Source organism: Taudactylus pleione, unplaced genomic scaffold (genome assembly GCF_031769625.1).
Source record: "Taudactylus pleione unplaced genomic scaffold, aTauple2 ptg000976l, whole genome shotgun sequence".
In the NCBI taxonomy this organism is placed as follows: domain Eukaryota; kingdom Metazoa; phylum Chordata; class Amphibia; order Anura; family Myobatrachidae; genus Taudactylus; species Taudactylus pleione.
This window is the reverse complement of record NW_028285377.1, coordinates 2,766,396-2,789,873: the sequence shown is the minus strand read 5'-3', so window position 1 is coordinate 2,789,873 and position 23,478 is coordinate 2,766,396. Positions and strand designations below refer to the sequence as shown.

The following is a 23,478-nucleotide window of genomic DNA, read 5'->3' as shown; positions in this document are numbered from 1 at the left end:
AAATCAGATATGGTTTTGACTACATTTAATAAACGGCGCTTAATTAAAAAATAGAGAATTAATATTAGGTACAGGTCTCAATGTGGAATAGAGCATTGTGAAGAGGCACCATAGGCCATAATCTGCATGTGTGTACAAGGCTCAGGCTCTGCATGTGTGCACAAGGCTCCGGCTCTGCATGTGTGCACAAGGCTCCGGCTCTGCATGTGTGCACAAGGCTCCGGCTCTGCATGTGTGCACAAGGCTCCGGCTCTGCATGTGTGCACAAGGCTCAGGCTCTGCATGTGTGCACAAGGCTCAGGCTCTGCATGTGTGCACAAGGCTCAGGCTCTGCATGTGTGCACAAGGCTCAGGCTCTGCATGTGTGCACAAGGCTCAGGCTCTGCATGTGTGCACAAGGCTCAGGCTCTGCATGTGTGCACAAGGCTCAGTTGGATACTGGAAGCCTGCGCCTCCAGGGAACAGGATCGGTATGATTTACCGCCGGCCGCATGGTTCAAATCCCGACATGGGTGAAAATCCTGAACGGTGATAAAGGTAAGTAACCCTAGTCTTTCCCCCCCCTAACCCTCCCCTAGGAGTACCTAACCTTAACCTCCACCTCCCCCAGTGCCTAACCTAATCCCCCCTCTAAGTACCTAAACCTAACCCCCCCTTCGCCTAGCCTAAACCTAACCCCCCCCTTCCCCTGCTGCCTAAACCTATGTTTCCCCGGGGGGGGGAATTTTGCCTAACCCTAACCCCCCCCTTCCCCTAGCCTAAACCTCCCTTCCCTGCTGCCTATTACTAAGTTTCCCGGGGGGGGGGGGGGGGTGCCTAAGACTAACCCCCCCTTCCCCTAGCCTAACCATAACCCCAAGTCGCCCCCACAGGAGCCCCTAACTCTCCCCCCCTCCCCCCCCCCCCCCCCGCCCCGCGCGGCTGTCTGTGCCTGGCACCCGGCTTACCTTCGATCGGGATGCCGGGCGTCGGGCTCCCGGCGTAGGTAAAAAGACAGCCGTCGAAATCCCGACGCCTGTCATTTAAACCTTGCCGGGATTAGACAGTCGGGAAGCCTGCGGTCGGGATTCTGTCCGTCGCCTTCCCGAGTGCTTCCCCAGGGAACTAGGACAAGCTGAGCTCAGAATGTAGGAATACAGGAGACACACTACAATATAATGGCTGCAGGAGGCTGTCTGCATTGGCAGCTGGGTAAGATGTAGCTAAGAGACTGGCCGGGCATCCACACCAAGCACAATATAACCCCTGCGCAGGGCCGGTTACTGGGGAACATTATTCATGCACTGTGAAGCATTTAGACCCATAGCAAGAATATTTTCACTTTGACCTTGCAGTTTATATAATTCAGAATTTAATGAAGTTTATAATGTAATATACTCGGATTTAAATATATCAATATAAAAAAAACATACCTAGGGGTTAGGGTTAGGCCCCCATTATAAAATCACCTCCCAACCCCCATCAGAAATAGCCCCCCCAGTGTAAAAAGATCCCCAGCATTATCCCCCGTGCACAGCCCCTAGTGATAATAGATCTTAGTGGCAGAGCCCTCACCCTCACCCCCAGTGACATTGGGCAACCACTGCTTAGTGCCCACCCTCCCCATGTGTCACTGTACATTCACTTCTCATTGTTTCATATATAAACCACCCCACCTGACCAAAAAAGTTATAATGGGGTATAACCCTTCCCCCCAGTGTTAAAAGATGTTACTTCCCCCTAGCCCCACCCCCTCACCTTGTTGCAGTGCGCAGCGGAGCGCGTTTATCAATGACCCTGCTGCAGCTGATATCTTCACATGTAGAGATCCCCAGATTTGTGCTGGGGGGGAGGGGGAACATACGTTTCCCTCCTCTCACTTTTAGTTTGTTACCTGACCAGTGCACCCTGACACCCCTCCCTGGAGTGCTATTTGCACGGCATTCTGGGACGCGATTTTGGGAGTGATGTCGTCGAACGCAGACCACAACGGCATTCCCAGGGGGCCCGAACAGGAGGAGGAAATCCATTCTGCAAATGTGAAGAACGGATTTCCTCCATTATAGACGGAGACCAAGCACTGGTCAGGTGACGTATTCCTCCATTATAGACGGAGACCCAGCGACCCAGCACTGGTCAGGTAACGTACTCCTCCATTATAGACAAAGACCCAGAGACCCAGCACTGGTCAGGTGACGTACTCCTCCATTATAGACAAAGACCCAGAGACCCAGCACTGGTCAGGTGACGTATTCCTCCATTATAGACGGAGACCCAGCGACCCAGCACTGGTCAGGTAACGTACTCCTCCATTATAGACGGAGACCCAGCACTGGTCAGGTAACGTACTCCTCCATTATAGACAAAGACCCAGAGACCCAGCACTGGTCAGGTGACGTACTCCTCCATTATAGACGGAGACCCAGCGACCCAGCACTGGTCAGGTAACGTACTCCTCCATTATAGACAGAGACCCAGAGACCCAGCACTGGTCAGGTAACGTACTCCTCCATTATAGACGGAGACCCAGAGACCCAGCACTGGTCAGGTAACATACTCCTCCATTATTGACAAAGACCCAGAGACCCAGCACTGGTCAGGTAACGTACTCCTCCATTACAGACGGAGACCCAGAGAGGCAGCACTATTCAGGGAACGTACTCCTCCATTATAGACGGAGACCCAGAGACCCAGCACTGGTCAGGTAACATACTCCTCCATTATAGACGGAGACCCAGCGACCCAGCACTGGTCAGGTGACGTATTCCTCCATTATAGACGGAGACCCAGCGACCCAGCACTGGTCAGGTAACGTACTCCTCCATTATAGACGGAGACCCAGCACTGGTCAGGTAACGTACTCCTCCATTATAGACAAAGACCCAGAGACCCAGCACTGGTCAGGTGACGTACTCCTCCATTATAGACGGAGACCCAGCGACCCAGCACTGGTCAGGTAACGTACTCCTCCATTACAGACGGAGACCCAGAGAGGCAGCACTATTCAGGGAACGTACTCCTCCATTATAGACGGAGACCCAGAGACCCAGCACTGGTCAGGTAACATACTCCTCCATTATAGACGGAGACCCAGCACTGGTCAGGGAACGTACGCCTCCATTATAGACGGAGGCCCAGAGACCCAGCACTGGTCAGGTAACGATTTCCTCCATTATAGACCGAGACCCAGCACGGGACAGGTAACGTTCTCCATTATAGACGGAGACCCAGAGACCCAGCATTGGTCAGGTAACTTACTCCTCCATTATAGACGGAGACCCAGCACTGGTCAGGTAACGTACTCCTCCATTATAGACGGAGACCCAGCACTGGTCAGGTAACAATTTCCACCATTATAGATGGAGACCCAGAGACCCAGCACTGGTCAGGTAACGTACTCCTCCATTATAGACAGAGACCCAGCACTGGTCAGGTAACGTACTCCTGGCTGCGGTCGCATATCATGCGTTAGTGCCTGGCCAGTAGTTAATAGGAGACTACATAATGACTAGATATTATCTATATATTATATGCTGTTCTATAGTGATTTACCATTGGAGTGGACACAGCCAAGTTATACAGGGAAAGGCTGCTGCTAACTTGGAACAGTGCTACAGACATTCTAGTTATCAGCTAATTGATAAAACTACTGCAATTGTGCAAATCAGATATAAAGCTGCTATGTTTATGAAGTATATACTGTGACACAGTTAGGTTAGGGGGTCCCTCTCCTGGGTAGAGGACTCCTTCCTTACACACACACACAGCAGCAGGGAAGCAGCACACCAGTCTGGATGCAAGTACAAGCTGGTCGGCGCCAGTCATTATTGTACAATGTCAGAAAACATAAAGAAAACAAACAAAAATCCTAGCCCTGTCGGGGCACTAACTTCACAGGTAGTTCCCTCACTACCAGAACCTGGCAGGGCCTAATGCCCTCGCCAGCAACACAGCACAGTACTCACAGTTAGGTTTTCCAAGTGTCTCTGAGCAAACTCCCTGTCTGCTCTCCCAGGTGAGACAATCAGCCCTCAACACACTAGGCTTATATTGGCCACCCTCAGGTGGGAACCCAATCAAGCCTGTTACCAGGCTAAGAGAACCAAAACCTGGAGTGGCCGTGGGTGGAGCCCTCCCTCTCCTCTCACCCACAACCCCCAGGTCCCAAACCGGCTTTTCCAAAAGCCAAGACTCAAGCCTGCTTCACTGCAGACTTTCTCCTGGGGGTTTAAAACACAAAAGACAGGAATCTGGGCAGGTACAAATGTACCTGCCACAGACCACTTTACCAGTGATCCTATCACAATACATATAAGACTAATGCACAGTTAATGATATCTTGTGTATTGTGTGAATTATATGTAGATGATATGGAATACATTTTTATATGGCATTTCTGGGATATTTTGGTAAAGGAATACTGTGCAGGCAAATCTTTCATAAGTTGAAGTTTTAGAGTTAACCCTTTTTACTGATTAGCCCGCAGCAAATTGGCACCACTGGCAGAATATGCAACAGGGAGCAGGGTGACTTCATGCTTCTAATATTAATGTCCTATCTCCACCGTGCCCTCTGCTCTTACGCCAGGGCTCACAAAATACGTGCTATGTTGGTGACCCAATTTTTAAAATGAAGTGGGTCCCGCAGGACGTGCTGTGTGCAGCCAATCGTCGCTGGTGGTGGCATCCTCACAACCAGTAGCTGCCGGCGGAGTTTCCTCATCTAGTCCCAGCAACTCACCCAATCTCCAGGCAGCTCCAACCAGACAACGGGACAGCCAGGCTCCGCCCACTCCCCGGAAGAAGCAGCAGCGCCTCCAGCCAATCACTGGCTTTGACTCTTCAGCCAATTGCAGCCTGCAGTGTCTCTCTCCCCCTCTCTGAGCCCGCCAGCGCAGCGCGTCGATCTGCTGGTCTCTTTCCTCCAGCTCAGGTCGGTCTCCTGCGGTGCCTCTGCCTCCTCTACAGGGTGCGCTGACCCCAGGAGCCACCGCAGAGACTGTCCCAACTCACTCAGTGCTGTGCAGCCACCCTCCTCCTCCGCAAAGGTAAGCGCTGCTCTCTGTCACTGCGCCATGATGTGTGGTCTGGTCTGTGTATGGGCAGTGAACCACCGTGACACCCCATGCCTGCCTACACTCCATACCTTGCATCTTTGCCCGAGGAGACGTTAGGCTTATGGCTGTGACCCTGTAAGGTAGGTATGTGTAGATGTGTGTGTCCCCTGTGCCTGCAGTGCCTTAGAGCCTACCCCTAGTACTGCCTGTCCCTAAGGATCTGCTTGCCCCAGCTACTATCTATCCATACCCCCTCTCCCCAATACTCCCCCAGCTACTATCTATCCATACCCCCTCTCCCCAGTACTCCCCCAGCTACCATCTATCCATACCCCCTCTCCCCAGTACTGCCCCAGCTACAATCTATCCATACCCCCTCTCCCCAGTACTCCCCCAGCTACTATCTATCCATACCCCCTCTCCCCAGTACTCCCCCAGTTACTATCTATACATACCCCCTCTCCCCAGTACTGCCCCAGCTACTATCTATCCATACCCACTCTGCCCAGTACTCCCCCAGCTACTATCTATCCATACCCCCTCTCCCCAGTACTCCCCCAGCTACAATCTATCCATACCCCCTCTCCCCAGTACTCCCTCAGCTACAATCTATCCATACCCCCTCTCCCCAGTACTCCCCCAGCTATCTATTCTTACCCCCTCTCCCCAGTACTCCCCCAGCTACTATCTATCCATACCCCCTCTCCCCAGTACTCCCCCAGCTACAATCTATCCATACCCCCTCTCCCCAGTACTCCCCCAGCTACTATCTATCCATACCCCCTCTCCCCAGTACTGCCCCAGCTACAATCTATCCATACCCCTCTCCCCAGTACAATCTATCCATACCCCCTCTCCCCAGTACTCCCCCAGCTATCTATCCATACCCACTCTCCCCAGTACTCCCTCAGCTACAATCTATCCATACCCCCTCTCCCCAGTACTCCCTCAGCTACTATCTATCCATACCCCCTCTCCCCAGTACTGACCCAGCTACTATCTATCCATACCCCCTCTCCCCAGTACTCCCCCAGCTACTATCTATCCATACCCCCTCTCCCCAGTACTCCCCCAGCTACTATCTATCCATACCCCCTCTCCCCGGTACTCCCACAGCTACAATCTATCCATACCCCCTCTCCCCAGTACTGCCCCAGCTACAATCTATCCATACCCCCTCTCCCCAGTACTCCCCCAGCTACTATCTATCCATACCCCCTCTCCCCAGTACTCCCCAGCTACAATCTATCCATACCCCCTCTCCCCAGTACTCCCACAGCTACTATCTATCCATACCCCCTCTCCCCAGTACTCCCACAGCTACAATCTATCCATACCCCCTCTCCCCAGTACTGACCCAGCTACTATCTATCCATACCCCCTCTCCCCAGTACTCCCCCAGCTACTATCTATCCATACCCCCTCTCCCCAGTACTCCCCCAGCTACTATCTATCCATACCCCCCTCTCCCCAGTACTCCCACAGCTACAATCTATCCATACCCCCTCTCCCCAGTACTGCCCCAGCTACAATCTATCCATACCCCCTCTCCCCAGTACTCCCCCAGCTACTATCTATCCATACCCCCTCTCCCCAGTACTCCCCAGCTACAATCTATCCATACCCCCTCTCCCCAGTACTCCCCCAGCTGCTATCTACCCTTACCCCTACCCTACTCCTAACCTAACCCCATCCTTGCCCCCCAGTCCTGCCCAGCTGATATCTACCCTTGACCCCTCCCTACCCCCGTAGTGCCTGTCCCTAACGTAATCCTTGCACCCCAGTACTGTCCTAGCTGCTATCTACCTCCTCCCTACCCCCACAGCACTGTCCCCAGTACTGCCTGCCCCTAACCCCCTCCGTGCTCCAATGCTGCCCCAGATGATTTCTACCCAGTCTGCCCCTAGCTCCATCCTTGCCCCCCCCAGCACTTTCCCAACTGCTGTCTGCAAATACCTCCTCCCTGCCCCCAATACTGCCTGCCCTTACCCCCCACTTCTCCCTGCCTCTATCTCCAGCTCTACCCCAACTACTGCTTACCCTTAACCCCCTATACCCCAACTGCTATCTTCCCCCAGCATTGTACCATAATATGTGATGGGACCCAGAAAAAGAGGAATAGGACCCCAATTTTTTAAAGTGAGTAGTCCCTGGGAGCCACAAATTTTTTCGCTCGCCGCGATCACTGCAGTACGCACTCCTTATAATGTATGGGGCCAGACACGGTGAGCTTGTCGCAGATTTACACCATGCATCTTCTCCTGATATCAGTCCAGAGGCCAAAGGCCAGGTACCATCAATGCCATGCAAATAAAATAACACCACCATAAAGAGTGGGGTTTGGTGGAAACAATGGCTCCAGAAAGGGCTCTGGCTGGGTAGAAACTATGGGGCTGATTCAGAGCCGCTCGTAAGCGGCAGTACGCTCGTTCCGAGCGATGTTCGCCCATCTGCGCATGCGTACGGTTTTTAGTACGCATTCGCGAACCAGTCAGTGCGGCCGAAAATCGTTAGTTCGCTATATAGCGAATGCCTGCTATTTTGAGTGACAGGAGGAGGCGTATGTGGGTGGTAACAGGGGAAGGTGCTTGAAAATGGGGGTGTGGAATTAGATCGCAGGCGTGCTTAAAGGTCAAAACGGGCGTTTTATGGGTGTGCATAAATAATACAGCAGCGTCATTGACCACGTCACTTGGTTGTTTTATAGTCAGAACTGCTCGCAAAATTGTGGTAGGAAAAACCAGCCACGAGAATAGCGAGCAGTTCATACGCTGTTCGATGTACTCGATTAATCAAATAAATAGCGGACATGACGTATGATGCGCGTGGCCACGGGGCGTCTTTTTCAAAATTTCGACCGCAAGTTTTGTTCGCTCGTTCAGACTTATAGGCGTGAACAGACAGCAATGAGCGAATGGTTCATTTGAATAGCCACCCCTTTTTTTAGAACGAACGACCGCAAATAGCGTCCGGCTCTGAATCAGGCCCTATGTTCCATGGAGCATAAAGACTCCGTGCTAAAGTAGACATTACCACCTAAATGGGGCTAGAAGAAACTTTGTTGTGTCCTCCATCCACAGTCTGCTGCGTCCAGTCAGAGGAACACAGAGGCATCAATCATTGACCCCTATTATAGCGACTATAATCTAACAAAGTATATCATTGTGAATAACACAAAGCCATGCATGTACTAGGCATAGTTTAGGTTAAGCCACTTGTATAGGCTAGGAGCAAACTCAGGAAGCTGCTCTGCCACCTCGGTTGTGTGTTCAGTCCACATTCTCAATGATATTGCAGCTATTCCTGGGCACGAGGCCATGCCCGCAAGTTATTGCATTGTATCAGATCTCGGTAGGCCTGACAGGAGAGTTCTGGCAGGATTCCATGTCTTATTACATCCCCTCTCACAGTCCTCACATAACCTCACACATCGTCTTCCTCTCACATCCTCCTGACCCTAGGCCGACATTCCTGTGTGACTGGATCATACAGCCACCAAGAAACTCTGCATTCTGGCCGGACCAAATTGCAATATATATAGCACCTATCCTTGTGTACCATATATAGCACCTATACTTGTGTACCATATATAGCACCTATCCTTGTGTACCATATATAGCACCTATCCTTGTGTATCATATATAGCACCTATCCTTGTGTATCATATATAGCACCTATCCCTGTGTATCATATATAGCACCTATCCTTGTGTACCATATATAGCACCTATCCTTGTGTACCATATATAGCACCTATCCTTGTGTATCATATACAGCACCTATCCCTGTGTATCATATACAGCACCTATCCCTGTGTATCATATACAGCACCTATCCCTGTGTATCATATACAGCACCTATCCCTGTGTACCATATACAGCACCTATCCCTGTGTATCATATATAGCACCTATCCCTGTGTATCATATATAGCACCTATCCCTGTGTATCATATATAGCACCTATCCCTGTGTATCATATATAGCACCTATCCCTGTGTACCATATATAGCACCTATCCCTGTGTACCATATATAGCACCTATCCTTGTGTACCATATATAGCACCTATCCCTGTGTATCATATATATCACCTATCCCTGTGTACCATATATAGCACCTATCCCTGTGTATCATATATAGCACCTATCCCTGTGTATCATATATAGCACCTATCCCTGTGTATCATATATAGCACCTATCCCTGTGTATCATATATAGCACCTATCCTTGTGTATCATATATATCACCTATCCCTGTGTATCATAGATAGCACCTATCCCTGTGTATCATATATAGCACCTATCCTTGTGTATCATATATAGCACCTATCCCTGTGTATCATATATAGCACCTATCCCTGTGTATCATATATAGCACCTATCCCTGTGTATCATATATATCACCTATCCCTGTGTATCATATATAGCACCTATCCCTGTGTATCATATATAGCACCTATCCTTGTGTATCATATATAGCACCTATCCTTGTGTATCATATATAGCACCTATCCCTGTGTATCATATATAGCACCTATCCCTGTGTATCATATATATCACCTATCCCTGTGTACCATATATAGCACCTATCCTTGTGTACCATATATAGCACCTATCCTTGTGTATCATATATAGCACCTATCCCTGTGTACCATATATATCACCTATCCCTGTGTACCATATATAGCACCTATCCCTGTGTATCATATATAGCACCTATCCCTGTGTACCATATATATCACCTATCCCTGTGTACCATATATAGCACCTATCCCTGTGTACAATATACAGCACCTATCCTTGTGTATCATATATAGCACCTATCCCTGTGTATCATATATATCACCTATCCCTGTGTATCATATATATCACCTATCCTTGTGTACCATATATAGCACCTATCCTTGTGTATCATATATAGCACCTATCCCTGTGTACCATATATAGCACCTATCCCTGTGTATCATATATAGCACCTATCCCTGTGTATCATATATAGCACCTATCCCTGTGTACCATATATAGCACCTATCCTTGTGTATCATATATAGCACCTATCCCTGTGTATCATATATAGCACCTATCCCTGTGTACCATATATAGCACCTATCCCTGTGTATCATATATAGCACCTATCCCTGTGTATCATATATAGCACCTATCCTTGTGTATCATATATAGCACCTATCCCTGTGTACCATATATAGCACCTATCCTTGTGTACCATATATAGCACCTATCCTTGTGTACCATATATAGCACCTATCCTTGTGTATCATATATAGCACCTATCCCTGTGTACCATATATAGCACCTATCCCTGTGTACCATATATATCACCTATCCTTGTGTATCATATATATCACCTATCCCTGTGTACCATATATATCACCTATCCCTGTGTACCATATATAGCACCTATCCCTGTGTATCATATATAGCACCTATCCTTGTGTATCATATATAGCACCTATCCTTGTGTACCATATATAGCACCTATCCTTGTGTATCATATATAGCACCTATCCCTGTGTACCATATATAGCACCTATCCTTGTGTATCATATATAGCACCTATCCCTGTGTACCATATATAGCACCTATCCTTGTGTACCATATATAGCACCTATCCTTGTGTACCATATATAGCACCTATCCTTGTGTATCATATATAGCACCTATCCCTGTGTACCATATATAGCACCTATCCCTGTGTATCATATATATCACCTATCCTTGTGTATCATATATATCACCTATCCCTGTGTACCATATATATCACCTATCCCTGTGTACCATATATAGCACCTATCCCTGTGTACCATATATAGCACCTATCCCTGTGTATCATATATATCACCTATCCCTGTGTATCATATATAGCACCTATCCCTGTGTATCATATATAGCACCTATCCCTGTGTATCATATATAGCACCTATCCTTGTGTATCATATATAGCACCTATCCCTGTGTATCATATATATCACCTATCCCTGTGTACCATATATAGCACCTATCCTTGTGTATCATATATATCACCTATCCCTGTGTATCATATATAGCACCTATCCCTGTGTATCATATATAGCACCTATCCTTGTGTATCATATATAGCACCTATCCCTGTGTACCATATATAGCACCTATCCCTGTGTATCATATATATCACCTATCCCTGTGTATCATATATATCACCTATCCCTGTGTACCATATATATCACCTATCCCTGTGTACCATATATAGCACCTATCCCTGTGTACCATATATAGCACCTATCCCTGTGTATCATATATATCACCTATCCCTGTGTATCATATATAGCACCTATCCTTGTGTATCATATATAGCACCTATCCTTGTGTATCATATATAGCACCTATCCTTGTGTACCATATATAGCACCTATCCCTGTGTATCATATATAGCACCTATCCTTGTGTACCATATATAGCACCTATCCTTGTGTATCATATATATCACCTATCCCTGTGTATCATATATAGCACCTATCCCTGTGTATCATATATAGCACCTATCCTTGTGTATCATATATAGCACCTATCCCTGTGTACCATATATAGCACCTATCCCTGTGTATCATATATATCACCTATCCTTGTGTATCATATATATCACCTATCCCTGTGTACCATATATATCACCTATCCCTGTGTACCATATATAGCACCTATCCCTGTGTACCATATATAGCACCTATCCCTGTGTATCATATATATCACCTATCCCTGTGTATCATATATATCACCTATCCTTGTGTATCATATATAGCACCTATCCTTGTGTACCATATATAGCACCTATCCTTGTGTATCATATATAGCACCTATCCTTGTGTATCATATATATCACCTATCCCTGTGTATCATATATATCACCTATCCTTGTGTACCATATATAGCACCTATCCTTGTGTATCATATATAGCACCTATCCCTGTGTATCATATATAGCACCTATCCCTGTGTATCATATATAGCACCTATCCTTGTGTATCATATATAGCACCTATCCCTGTGTATCATATATATCACCTATCCCTGTGTATCATATATAGCACCTATCCCTGTGTATCATATATAGCACCTATCCTTGTGTATCATATATAGCACCTATCCTTGTGTACCATATATAGCACCTATCCTTGTGTATCATATATATCACCTATCCCTGTGTATCATATATATCACCTATCCTTGTGTACCATATATAGCACCTATCCTTGTGTATCATATATAGCACCTATCCTTGTGTACCATATATAGCACCTATCCTTGTGTATCATATATAGCACCTATCCCTGTGTATCATATATAGCACCTATCCCTGTGTATCATATATAGCACCTATCCTTGTGTATCATATATAGCACCTATCCCTGTGTATCATATATAGCACCTATCCCTGTGTATCATATATAGCACCTATCCCTGTGTATCATATATATCACCTATCCTTGTGTATCATATATAGCACCTATCCCTGTGTATCATATATAGCACCTATCCCTGTGTATCATATATAGCACCTATCCCTGTGTATCATATATAGCACCTATCCCTGTGTATCATATATAGCACCTATCCTTGTGTACCATATATAGCACCTATCCTTGTGTACCATATATAGCACCTATCCTTGTGTACCATATATAGCACCTATCCCTGTGTATCATATATAGCACCTATCCTTGTGTACCATATATAGCACCTATCCCTCTGTATCATATATAGCACCTATCCCTGTGTATCATATATAGCACCTATCCTTGTGTATCATATATAGCACCTATCCCTGTGTATCATATATAGCACCTATCCCTGTGTATCATATATATCACCTATCCTTGTGTATCATATATAGCACCTATCCCTGTGTATCATATATAGCACCTATCCCTGTGTATCATATATAGCACCTATCCCTGTGTATCATATATAGCACCTATCCCTGTGTATCATATATAGCACCTATCCTTGTGTACCATATATAGCACCTATCCTTGTGTACCATATATAGCACCTATCCCTGTGTATCATATATAGCACCTATCCTTGTGTACCATATATAGCACCTATCCCTCTGTATCATATATAGCACCTATCCCTGTGTATCATATATAGCACCTATCCTTGTGTATCATATATAGCACCTATCCCTGTGTATCATATATAGCACCTATCCTTGTGTATCATATATATCACCTATCCTTGTGTATCATATATAGCACCTATCCCTGTGTATCATATATATCACCTATCCCTGTGTATCATATATAGCACCTATCCCTGTGTATCATATATAGCACCTATCCTTGTGTATCATATATATCACCTATCCTTGTGTATCAATGCCTATTTCCCTATAGATAGTAAGCTTGCGAGCAGGGCCCTCTTACCTTTATGTCTGTCAGTTATTACCCTGTTTTGTTCTATTAATGTTTCCAATTGTAAAGCGCAACGGAATATGCTGCGCTATATAAGAAACTGGTCATAAATAATAATAATAAATAAATTGGAAGCGACGATTATGGGTAACAGACAATTAATAAGCCTGAGACTATCTCCTGAATGGTGACCTCTGTAGGACTAAGCAGAACCACAGTAGAAACTAAACAGCCCTATAACAAGAAGTAAATCCTTATACATTTATTCCTTAATAAGACAAATACAATGGAAAATAAACACATTTGGCCTAGAAAATCTGCGGACGATCATATTTTCCCAGCTAGATGGAGAACCACAGACACAGACAGTCATTCTTTTTTATGGATGATCCATTATCCCTTTGTAACTTTGTTCTTATGTGTGTTTTAATGTTCATAGGATGGAGGGGAGAACACAATGTGTCCTAGCCTTAATAGACTTCAGGTTCAGAACCTGATGCACTGAACAATCCTGGTTGGAAACAATACATTTGCTAGAGCCGTACTTATTACAGCATTCCTCCCTAAGGCCCAGAACCCCTGCACCCTGAGAAAGGAGGAGGTCAGTCTGCAGAAATACACAGAATACTTACATGGGCACATTGGGAAACTGGACAGAAAATGGTCATAGAACATAATACTCATACCCACAATCACCATTTACATAATAGGCTCAGGACTGACACTGACAAACCAAAGCTGGGCATACACTGCCCGGTGCAGCCAACATTTACCTTGCAAAATATTGCATCGGACGGGCATGCTGGACAGTCCGTCATGCCCGTCCGATCAACATTTTACCCTCAGTCGCCCGCACACACAGTACAATTATCGGGGCGATCCGCTGATATCTGGCGGATCACCGCGATAATTGTACAGTGTATACCCAGCATAAGGATACAGACTCTCCTTCACACAACTCAGGATCGGTTATTATAGAGACTTCCTATGGTAACTATAATAAAACCTTATAGATCAGTTTCGTGCCTGGAAGAATAGACTACAAAGAATGACTGACTTGTTGTGTCTGCTAAGCTCACACAAGAAAAGAGAAGGAATTAGGACCAAGAATATTATCATTTTATTAAACAGATACAGCAAATCCGAAAATGTCAGTAAATTCCAATAAGATCCAATGTGACAGTAAAACTACATCCCACTAATATGAACACAAATAGTCTGTATATCCCTACAAGTGTCCATCCCTGGTGTGTACTCACCAATGCCCTGAGGAATGATCAGCTGGGCAGCTCCTGGCTGGGCAGAAGGAATGACATGGAACACTTGTGCCACCATATAAATAAAGGATAATAATAATATCCCTACAAGTGTCCATCCCTGGTGTGTTACTCACCAATGCCCTGAGGAATGATCAGCTGGGCAGCTCCTGGCTGGGCAGAAGGAATGACATGGAACACTTGTGCCACCATATAAATAAAGGATAATAATAATATCCCTACAAGTGTCCATCCCTGGTGTGTTACTCACCAATGCCCTGAGGAATGATCAGCTGGGCAGCTCCTGGCTGGGCAGAAGGAATGACATGGAACACTTGTGCCACCATATAAATAAAGGATAATAATAATATCCCTACAAGTGTCCATCCCTGGTGTGTTACTCACCAATGCCCTGAGGAATGATCAGCTGGGCAGCTCCTGGCTGGGCAGAAGGAATGACATGGAACACTTGTGCCACCATATAAATAAAGGATAATAATAATATCCCTACAAGTGTCCATCCCTGGTGTGTTACTCACCAATGCCCTGAGGAATGATCAGCTGGGCAGCTCCTGGCTGGGCAGAAGGAATGACATGGAACACTTGTGCCACCATATAAATAAAGGATAATAATAATATCCCTACAAGTGTCCATCCCTGGTGTGTTACTCACCAATGCCCTGAGGAATGATCAGCTGGGCAGCTCCTGGCTGGGCAGAAGGAATGACATGGAACACTTGTGCCACCATATAAATAAAGGATAATAATAATATCCCTACAAGTGTCCATCCCTGGTGTGTTACTCACCAATGCCCTGAGGAATGATCAGCTGGGCAGCTCCTGGCTGGGCAGAAGGAATGACATGGAACACTTGTGCCACCATATAAATAAAGGATAATAATAATATCCCTACAAGTGTCCATCCCTGGTGTGTACTCACCAATGCCCTGAGGAATGATCAGCTGGGCAGCTCCTGGCTGGGCAGAAGGAATGACATGGAACACTTGGCCATTCTCCGATTCACTAGTCAATATCATCTTTAACAAACAGAAAAACAATGTAACTATTAAAGTGATCACAATCTAATGTTGTGATAGAAAGATTATACCTGTAGCAGTGTATATTATTATTATTTACATTGCACTCCATCCCTGGGCTTTTGTAGGGCTGCTATAGACAGTTTCAGGTAGGGGAAGGAGGAAATATTTGGGAGTAAAGGGGATGACAATGTGGATGAAATTTAAAAATAATATATATTCTTAATGCAATCTTTTTTTATTGAAATAAACAACAATTCACAACAGTCATTTGTCAGAGCAATAATTACCATAGTAACAATGGCAGCCAGAATAGAGAGAACAAGCCGTGAATGACGATTAGATAACAAACACTATCATAAGAACAAAGAAGTCAGAAAAGGGATGAAAATAGCAAAGTGAGGAGGGGAGACTGTGTTAGGGTGGGGTAGAAAAAGAGGCGTCTAGACTGAAGGGGGGATAAGATTTTTAATTGTTTCATTAGATTTCTTATTGGACCTCAGTAATCATTTTAAATGCATTTGGGAAACTAGGTGAAGTCAATCTCCCATTTTATCCTGTTTGCCTTTAGGAGGGATATTTCTAATATATAGATCGGCTATGGGAAGAGGCCTACATAAGACATGGAGCTTTACATGGGATTTGGAGCCTGTTAGATATAATGGACAGTATTGAAAGACCATAAAAACTTCAATATATAAAGAATCAGATGTTCCGATGGCAGAATATTAATCCACTTATTTAGCTCCGCTAGAGAAAAACCACAGCATGATAATTAATGGAAAGAAATCCAATAGTTATAGTCACTTTAGAAGAAACGATGTGTCTGAAAGACTGGCATAAATCTCCACCTCCCCCATTGTAAGATCAGCTCACCACCTGCGCAGGTGGCGAGCTCCGGGGATTGTTATCTGCGCAGGTGGCGAGCTCCGGGGATTGTTATCTGCGCAGGTGGCGAGCTCCGGGGATTGTTATCTGCGCAGGTGGCGAGCTCCGGGGATTGTTATCTGCGCAGGTGGCGAGCTCCGGGGATTGTGATCTGCGCAGGTGGCGAACTCCGGGGATTGTTATCTGCGCAGGTGGCGAGCTCCGGGGATTGTTATCTGCGCAGGTGGCGAGCTCCGGGGATTGTTATCTGCGCAGGTGGCGAGCTCCGGGGATTGTTATCTGCGCAGGTGGCGAGCTCCGGGGATTGTTATCTGCGCAGGTGGCGAGCTCCGGGGATTGCTATCTGCGCAGGTGGCGAGCTCCGGGGATTGTTATATGCGCAGGTGGCGAGCTCCGGGGATTGTTATCTGCGCAGGTGGCGAGCTCCGGGGATTGATATCTGCGCAGGTGGCGAGCTCCGGGGATTGTTATCTGCGCAGGTGGCGAGCATCCGGGGATTGCTATCTGCGCAGGTGGCGAGCTCCGGGGATTGCTATCTGCGCAGGTGGCGAGCTCCGGGGATTGCTATCTGCGCAGGTGGCGAGCTCCGGGGATTGCTATCTGCGCAGGTGGCGAGCTCCGGGGATTGCTATCTGCGCAGGTGGCGAGCTCCGGGGATTGCTATCTGCGCAGGTGGCGAGCTCCGGGGATTGTTATCTGCGCAGGTGGCGAGCTCCGGGGATTGTTATCTGCGCAGGTGGCGAGCTCCGGGGATTGTTATCTGCCCAGGTGGCGAGCTCCGGGGTTTTTTATCTGCGCAGGTGGTGAGCTCTGGGGATTGATATCTGCGCAGGTGGCGAGCTCCGGGGATTGCTATCTGCGCAGGTGGCGAGCTCCGGGGATTGCTATCTGCGCAGGTGGCGAGCTCCGGGGATTGTTATCTGCGCAGGTGGCGAGCTCCGGGGATTGTTATCTGCCCAGGTGGCGAGCTCCGGGGATTGTTATCTGCCCAGGTGGCGAGCTCCGGGGATTGTTATCTGCCCAGGTGGCGAGCTCCGGGGATTGTTATCTGCGCAGGTGGTGAGCTGATCTTGCAATGGGGGAGGTGGAGATTTATGCCAGTCTTTCAGACACATTGTTGCTTCTAAAGTGACTATAACTATTGGATTTATTTCCATTAATTATCATGCTGTGGTTTTTCTCTAGTGGAGCTAAATAAGTGGATTAATATCCTGCCATCAGAACATCTGATTCTTTGTATATTTAACTTTTTAAGCCTTTATTATATGTATGTTGTTTATAATTTTATGTGATATTTAGAGCATAACTGTTGAATTAATTATATGAAATCAGTGTTTTAAGCCCTCTCTGTGGGCCTGATTCAGAGCCGCTCGTAAGCGGCCGCTCGTTCGTTCCGAGCGATGTTCGCACAACTGCGCATGCGTATGGGTTGTAATACGCATTCGCGAACCAGTCAGTGCGGTCGAAAATTGTGTGCTCGCTAAATAGCGAATGCCTGCTAATTTGAGTGACAGGGTGAGGCGTTTGTGGGTGGTAACAGGGGAAGGTGCTTGAAAACGGGGAGTGGAATTCCGAACGCAGGCGTGCCAAAAGGTCAAAACGGGCATTTTAAGGGTGTGCATGATTAACAAAGCAGCGTCATCGACCACGTCAGTTGGGTGTCTTTTAGCCAGAACTGCTCGCATGATTGCAGTAGGAAAATGCAACCACAAAAATAGCGAGCAGTTCATACGCCGTTCGTTGTACTCGATTAATCTAATAAATAGCGGAGATGACGTATGATGCGAGCGGCCAGGGGGCGTTTTTTAGAAAATAACGACCGCATGTTTTGTTCGCTCGTTCAGACATGGAGGCGTCAACAGACCGCAAAGAGCGAACGGTCAATTTAAATAGCCACCCCTTTTTCTGAACGAGCGAGCGCAAATAGCGTCCGGCTCTGAATGAGGTCCTATGTGCCTTTATGGTCTTTCAATACTGTTTATTATTTAGTATCCCCAGAATACTTTTTGGGAGCTGCTAACAGGATAAACATTTGCTGTATTAATCTTAATTACTGTTGCGTCTGATTTAGATTCTTAGGATCTATTGTTTGTTTAGATATAATGGAGAATGCGGATTGCTTGTTTCCCAGAATAAGTCAGGGTTTCCCAAAGTGGGACCAATGGACAAGGCGCTAATGTGCAGTTTATGGCATATTCCCTAAAGGCCCCCACACACGGCGCAATATAGCAGCCGATCCGACGGATTGGTACAATATCGTTGCTATATCGTTCCGTGTGTGGGTAGGATATCGGCCGTGCATGTTATACCCAAACCTGCTTCTAAAGGCAGCCTGTGTAGGATATGAAGTTTAATTTTCTAGGGCTTATGGGCAGGGGCGGATTAAGCCACCGGGCAAGTTCCTGCTGGGCCGTTTGCCGGGCAGAGCCGCTATGCCTACCAGCCCGCGCTGATGATTTATGGTTTTGGACTGTCACTGGCTGATTGGTGTACTTACGGGATTTTCGATCCACGTGGATCGCAAAATCGGGAGTTGTTACAGGCTCCGGTTAGCAGGCACTTCCGTGTGCCATTAGCCAGGAACAGCTCTGCAGCTAGCCCACAACGTGATCCCGGCGGTCAGTGTGCTCTACAGGTACCGGGGTCTGGCTCTACTAACATGCCTGTGTCTCCTCGCTGGGAGCCTGGGAAGATAGACGGCAGTGGCGTCTAGTAACGGGGAAAGCGCAGGGGAGGACACACAGCTTCCAGCCCGGCCCAGGGAAGTTATGCCCATAGATGCAGATTACACGCTCCCCAGCCCAGCCTAGGGACACACACAGGCAGGTAACCAGGCTCTCATCCTCCATCAGCAGTGATAATATACAAAGTGGTCTGCAGATGTGATGACACCTCCCAGTCCAGCCCAGCTCCCAGAGACAGCACTCACTAGGCAGGGAAATAATGAGGGTCAGCCCAGGGAGAAAAGCCTAGCAGTGACCAGAGCTGTCCCAGTTATTTATCACAGCTATAGTCAGTCTCTGGTATGAGATTTCTATATTACACAATCTTCCGCATAAATGCACACCAGGGAAGGGGTTTGTAGCCGCATTAGCAAAAAGGTCGCTGATGCAATGCAAAAGACGCTAGGAAGTCCGCGACTGTGTCCAACTCAGAATCAGACCCTATGATGAGGGATCCTGTCCCCCTGACAGGCCCCACCCCGCCAATAGACCCCGTCCCCATTAAGACGGTTTCCATAAATTTCCCGGGCTGGTTTTCCATCCCAATCCGCCCCTGCTTATGGGCCCAAATAAAATGCAGAATAAGGTACCTCAAGAGTATGATAAGATGATATAATGCTCTTCACTATTATTGTGAGGAGACAAGGGAAAAGGACTTCTAGGACTTGTCTACATGTTGAATAGAGTTAACCCCATGACCCATTTCTGTGTTCTTAAATTGAAGCCCTCAGTCTGCATAAGTCTCATACAGGAAGTTTGTCAGCAGCAGACAGCAAGGAAGTGTTACTGTTACAAAGCCCTCCTCGCTCCTCTCTGGAAAGACTGACACCAGGGCCCACCAATGAGAGAGAGAGGGAAGTAGGGTGGTGCTGCAAGGGGAATTGTGGGGAAGTGTGTCAGTACAGTGTGACTAGGGAGGTTGGGGTATTGTCCCCTCTCAGTGTCTATAGGTATAGAGCAGCTCTGTGTGCCCTGCTACAGCTGTCATTGCTGGCCAGGTAGAGAGGAGATATTGAGCAGCTCTGTGTGCCCTGCTACAGCTGTCATTGCTGGCCAGGTAGGGAGGAGATATAGAGCAGCTCTGTGTGCCCTGCTACAGCTGTCATTGCTGACCAGGTAGGGAGGAGATATAGAGCAGCTCTGTGTGCCCTGCTACAGCTGTCATTGCTGACCAGGTAGGGAGGAGATATAGAGCAGCTCTGTGTGCACTGCTACAGCTGTCATTGCTGGCCAGGTAGGGAGGAGATATACAGCAGCTCTGTGTGCCCTGCTACAGCTGTCATTGCTGGCCTGGTAGGGAGGAGATAAAGAGCAGCTGGAAAAGACTTTGCTGAACTCTGAGTGGACTGTATTGATATAACCCTGCTTACTGTTTGCTGGATTTCTGTGTCTCCATGAATAAAGTTCATCTTGCCTTCATTATAACCTGCTCCACTGTGTGATCCCTGAACCCCAGGATACCCAGGTCCCCCGGTATCCTCACATTTGGTGGCAGCAGTGGGAAGTCACACAGTTCCTGCAGTAATTCCAGGGGAGTGAGTAGAAGCAACGCTAACACCAGAGAATATCATCATGGAGAGTCAGTCAGGAGTTGCAACCGGCGGCCAAATTGAAAACGTCATGAGAGAGGAGGAGAAGTTTTACCAGACATCCCAGAAAACGCACCTGCAAGGTTTTTACAGGATAAAGGGAATTGGGTATAATGGGACTGACACCGGGGGGATTCTGGTACTGCGGTTGTTGAGTGGAGTCGTGCACACCCAGAGGACCCCGACCACCTGAGTGATGATGAAGAAGGACCGACAGGCAGTGGAAGCACTTCTTCCAGTCGGTTACCTGAGTCAACCACCGCTACTACTTCTGTTTACATTAAAGAAGGAACCATTCATACAAAAATTTTTAGTAAATTAACAGACTCGAAATCATACATCTTATCTGAAAGCTGTCATCATTCAAACTGGCTTGATTCAATACCAGCTGGCCAGTTTAGACGGCTAAGACGTAATTGTACAGATATAGAGACCTTCCAGGAACAAGCCAAAAAAATGAAAGAAACGTTTATGGCTTGTGGCTATGAAAAAGAAAATATAGATAGAGATTTAAATAAAGCTGAAAGAATGGATAGGACAGAATTACTTTTAAAGACTAAAAATAAAAATAAAATAGAAGGGGAAGAAAGATTTAATTGGGCCTTTATAACTAATTATAGTTCTCAATAAAGAAAAATAGAGAATGTATTAAACAAGCACTGGTCACTTTTACTTAAGGATCCCATTTTGGGTGATTTAATTCCTAAAAAACCAACAGTGATATATAGGAGAGCCTCTAACCTTAAAAATAGTTTAGTGAATAGTACACATCTAAATAAGGTAGAAGGTGGCAAGGTTTTAACAAAAGGTTTCCACAGATGCGGTTCATGCATCAGGTGTAGAAACAAAAAAGGTACTATAGGGAGGAAATGTGATGAAGTACTAATTAATGGCTGTAAATTCATCATTAGAGATTTCATCACATGTAATATGAAGAATATTATATATGCAATGGAATGTGGATGTGGCAAATACTACATAGGGAGAACGTCTAGGCCCCTGAAGATAAGAATTGGGGAACACCTTAGGAATGTAAGAAAAGGTGTGGAAACACATTCCCTATCTGCTCATTGCAAAAAAGAATATAATTGTTCGGTAGATGGGATTAAAAATTTCATTGGCATCAAACATGTAAAAAATAGCCAGAGATGTAATAATGTAACTAGCTCTCTAGCAAAAACTGAAATGAAGCTTATTTATATGTTTAATACATTAATGCCCAACGGGCTAAACAATGATTTTGAACTTAAGTGGTTCTTATAATTATCTTAACAATTTTAATTTTTTTATGTATCTTTTAAGTGTATTTTAAAGTTGATTATTAAATTATTATTAATACTGTATTCTATATGTATCATCTTCTTTAACAAAATGTCAGCAATAACACGGCTGCTAAAAAAAGCATGGACGTTGTCTACAACTAAATGGCTGCTCCTTGACATCCGGAGGAAGCCAGGATGTAATCGCAAAAGTAGCGGAACGTCATTTCCGGATGACGTCATAAGCCGGAAGTACCGGGATAACACACGGCCGCATGAGGTGGTGGACATGACGCCACTTCCGGAATACCGGAGCTAAGCGGGAAAATGGACAAAAGGATTATGTATAAGAAAGTTTGGATATATGTGTACTAGTAAGAAATTACATTTATACATGTTTCGGGGCTTTCTGTTTACAGTGATTGGTTAATGAATAGATTGCATTATTGTATAGGGTATATAAGGTGAGAGAACCAGCTATTCCCCACACCTTGAAAAAGACCCCCTTTGATGGTCGAAACACGTTGGTGAGGGACAGCTGGCTACTATTTTACTGGGACTATTTGCACTTTGGACCATTTTCTGGGATCCCTACATCTACATGGTCCAGTACTCATATACCTCTACCCGGTGATGTTGTTATTTTTTACTTTTGTGGAGACTTGTTTTTTAATAAATTTATGAAATATACAGACCTTCGTTTTATTATTTGGAAAAATAAAAGAATCTTTTATTATCTAAATCGATGTGGTGGAATATTCTACTTTAAAGAAACCTGAGAGATGCCAATATATCCAAGGAGGAACTTGTGAGTGTAATATTTAGGGGGCAACCTCGAATTATTTAAGAAAACAATCAAGTTAAAAGATACCGATTAAGAAGCTTAATATACAAGTTTTGTAGTTGTGAGTTAAATGTGTGGGGGGCATCCCCAGCATACTGATCTAATTATTTGACCAAGAAACATTGTGGTTACAAATTGTGGAAGTTATACTATGTAAAAACAGGGTTACACTATTATATGATTTTGTCTCCCTTTCCTATATGTTATGAGAGTCTTCAGTGAATGATAAAGTCTCCACTTAATAGGGGAGTATTCTTCTTTTTTTTAACTCAAAGCGCCTATACACCTGTTACTGTTTTATATATATACACCTATCAAAAACATCTCTTATCAACCACCCAGATTCAAAGTGGCTAACCCAGAACCTCGGAAGTGTTACCGCTGCAATCAACCAGGACACTTGTTGAGGGACTGTCCACGCACGCGAGGGCCATTCCCTGT

At 46.0% G+C, this 23,478-nt stretch overlaps 1 protein-coding gene across 1 annotated transcript in view; it reads right to left on the bottom strand.

The window, feature by feature from the left end:
- Nucleotides 1-23,478, bottom strand: part of CARF (calcium responsive transcription factor) — a 308,136-nt gene that overhangs the window by 227,611 nt on the left and 57,047 nt on the right. The window contains exon 4 of the mRNA XM_088460719.1: nucleotides 15,638-15,734. Within this exon, the coding sequence (XP_088316845.1) occupies nucleotides 15,638-15,734 (97 nt within the window). The remainder of the gene's footprint in view (nucleotides 1-15,637; nucleotides 15,735-23,478) is intronic.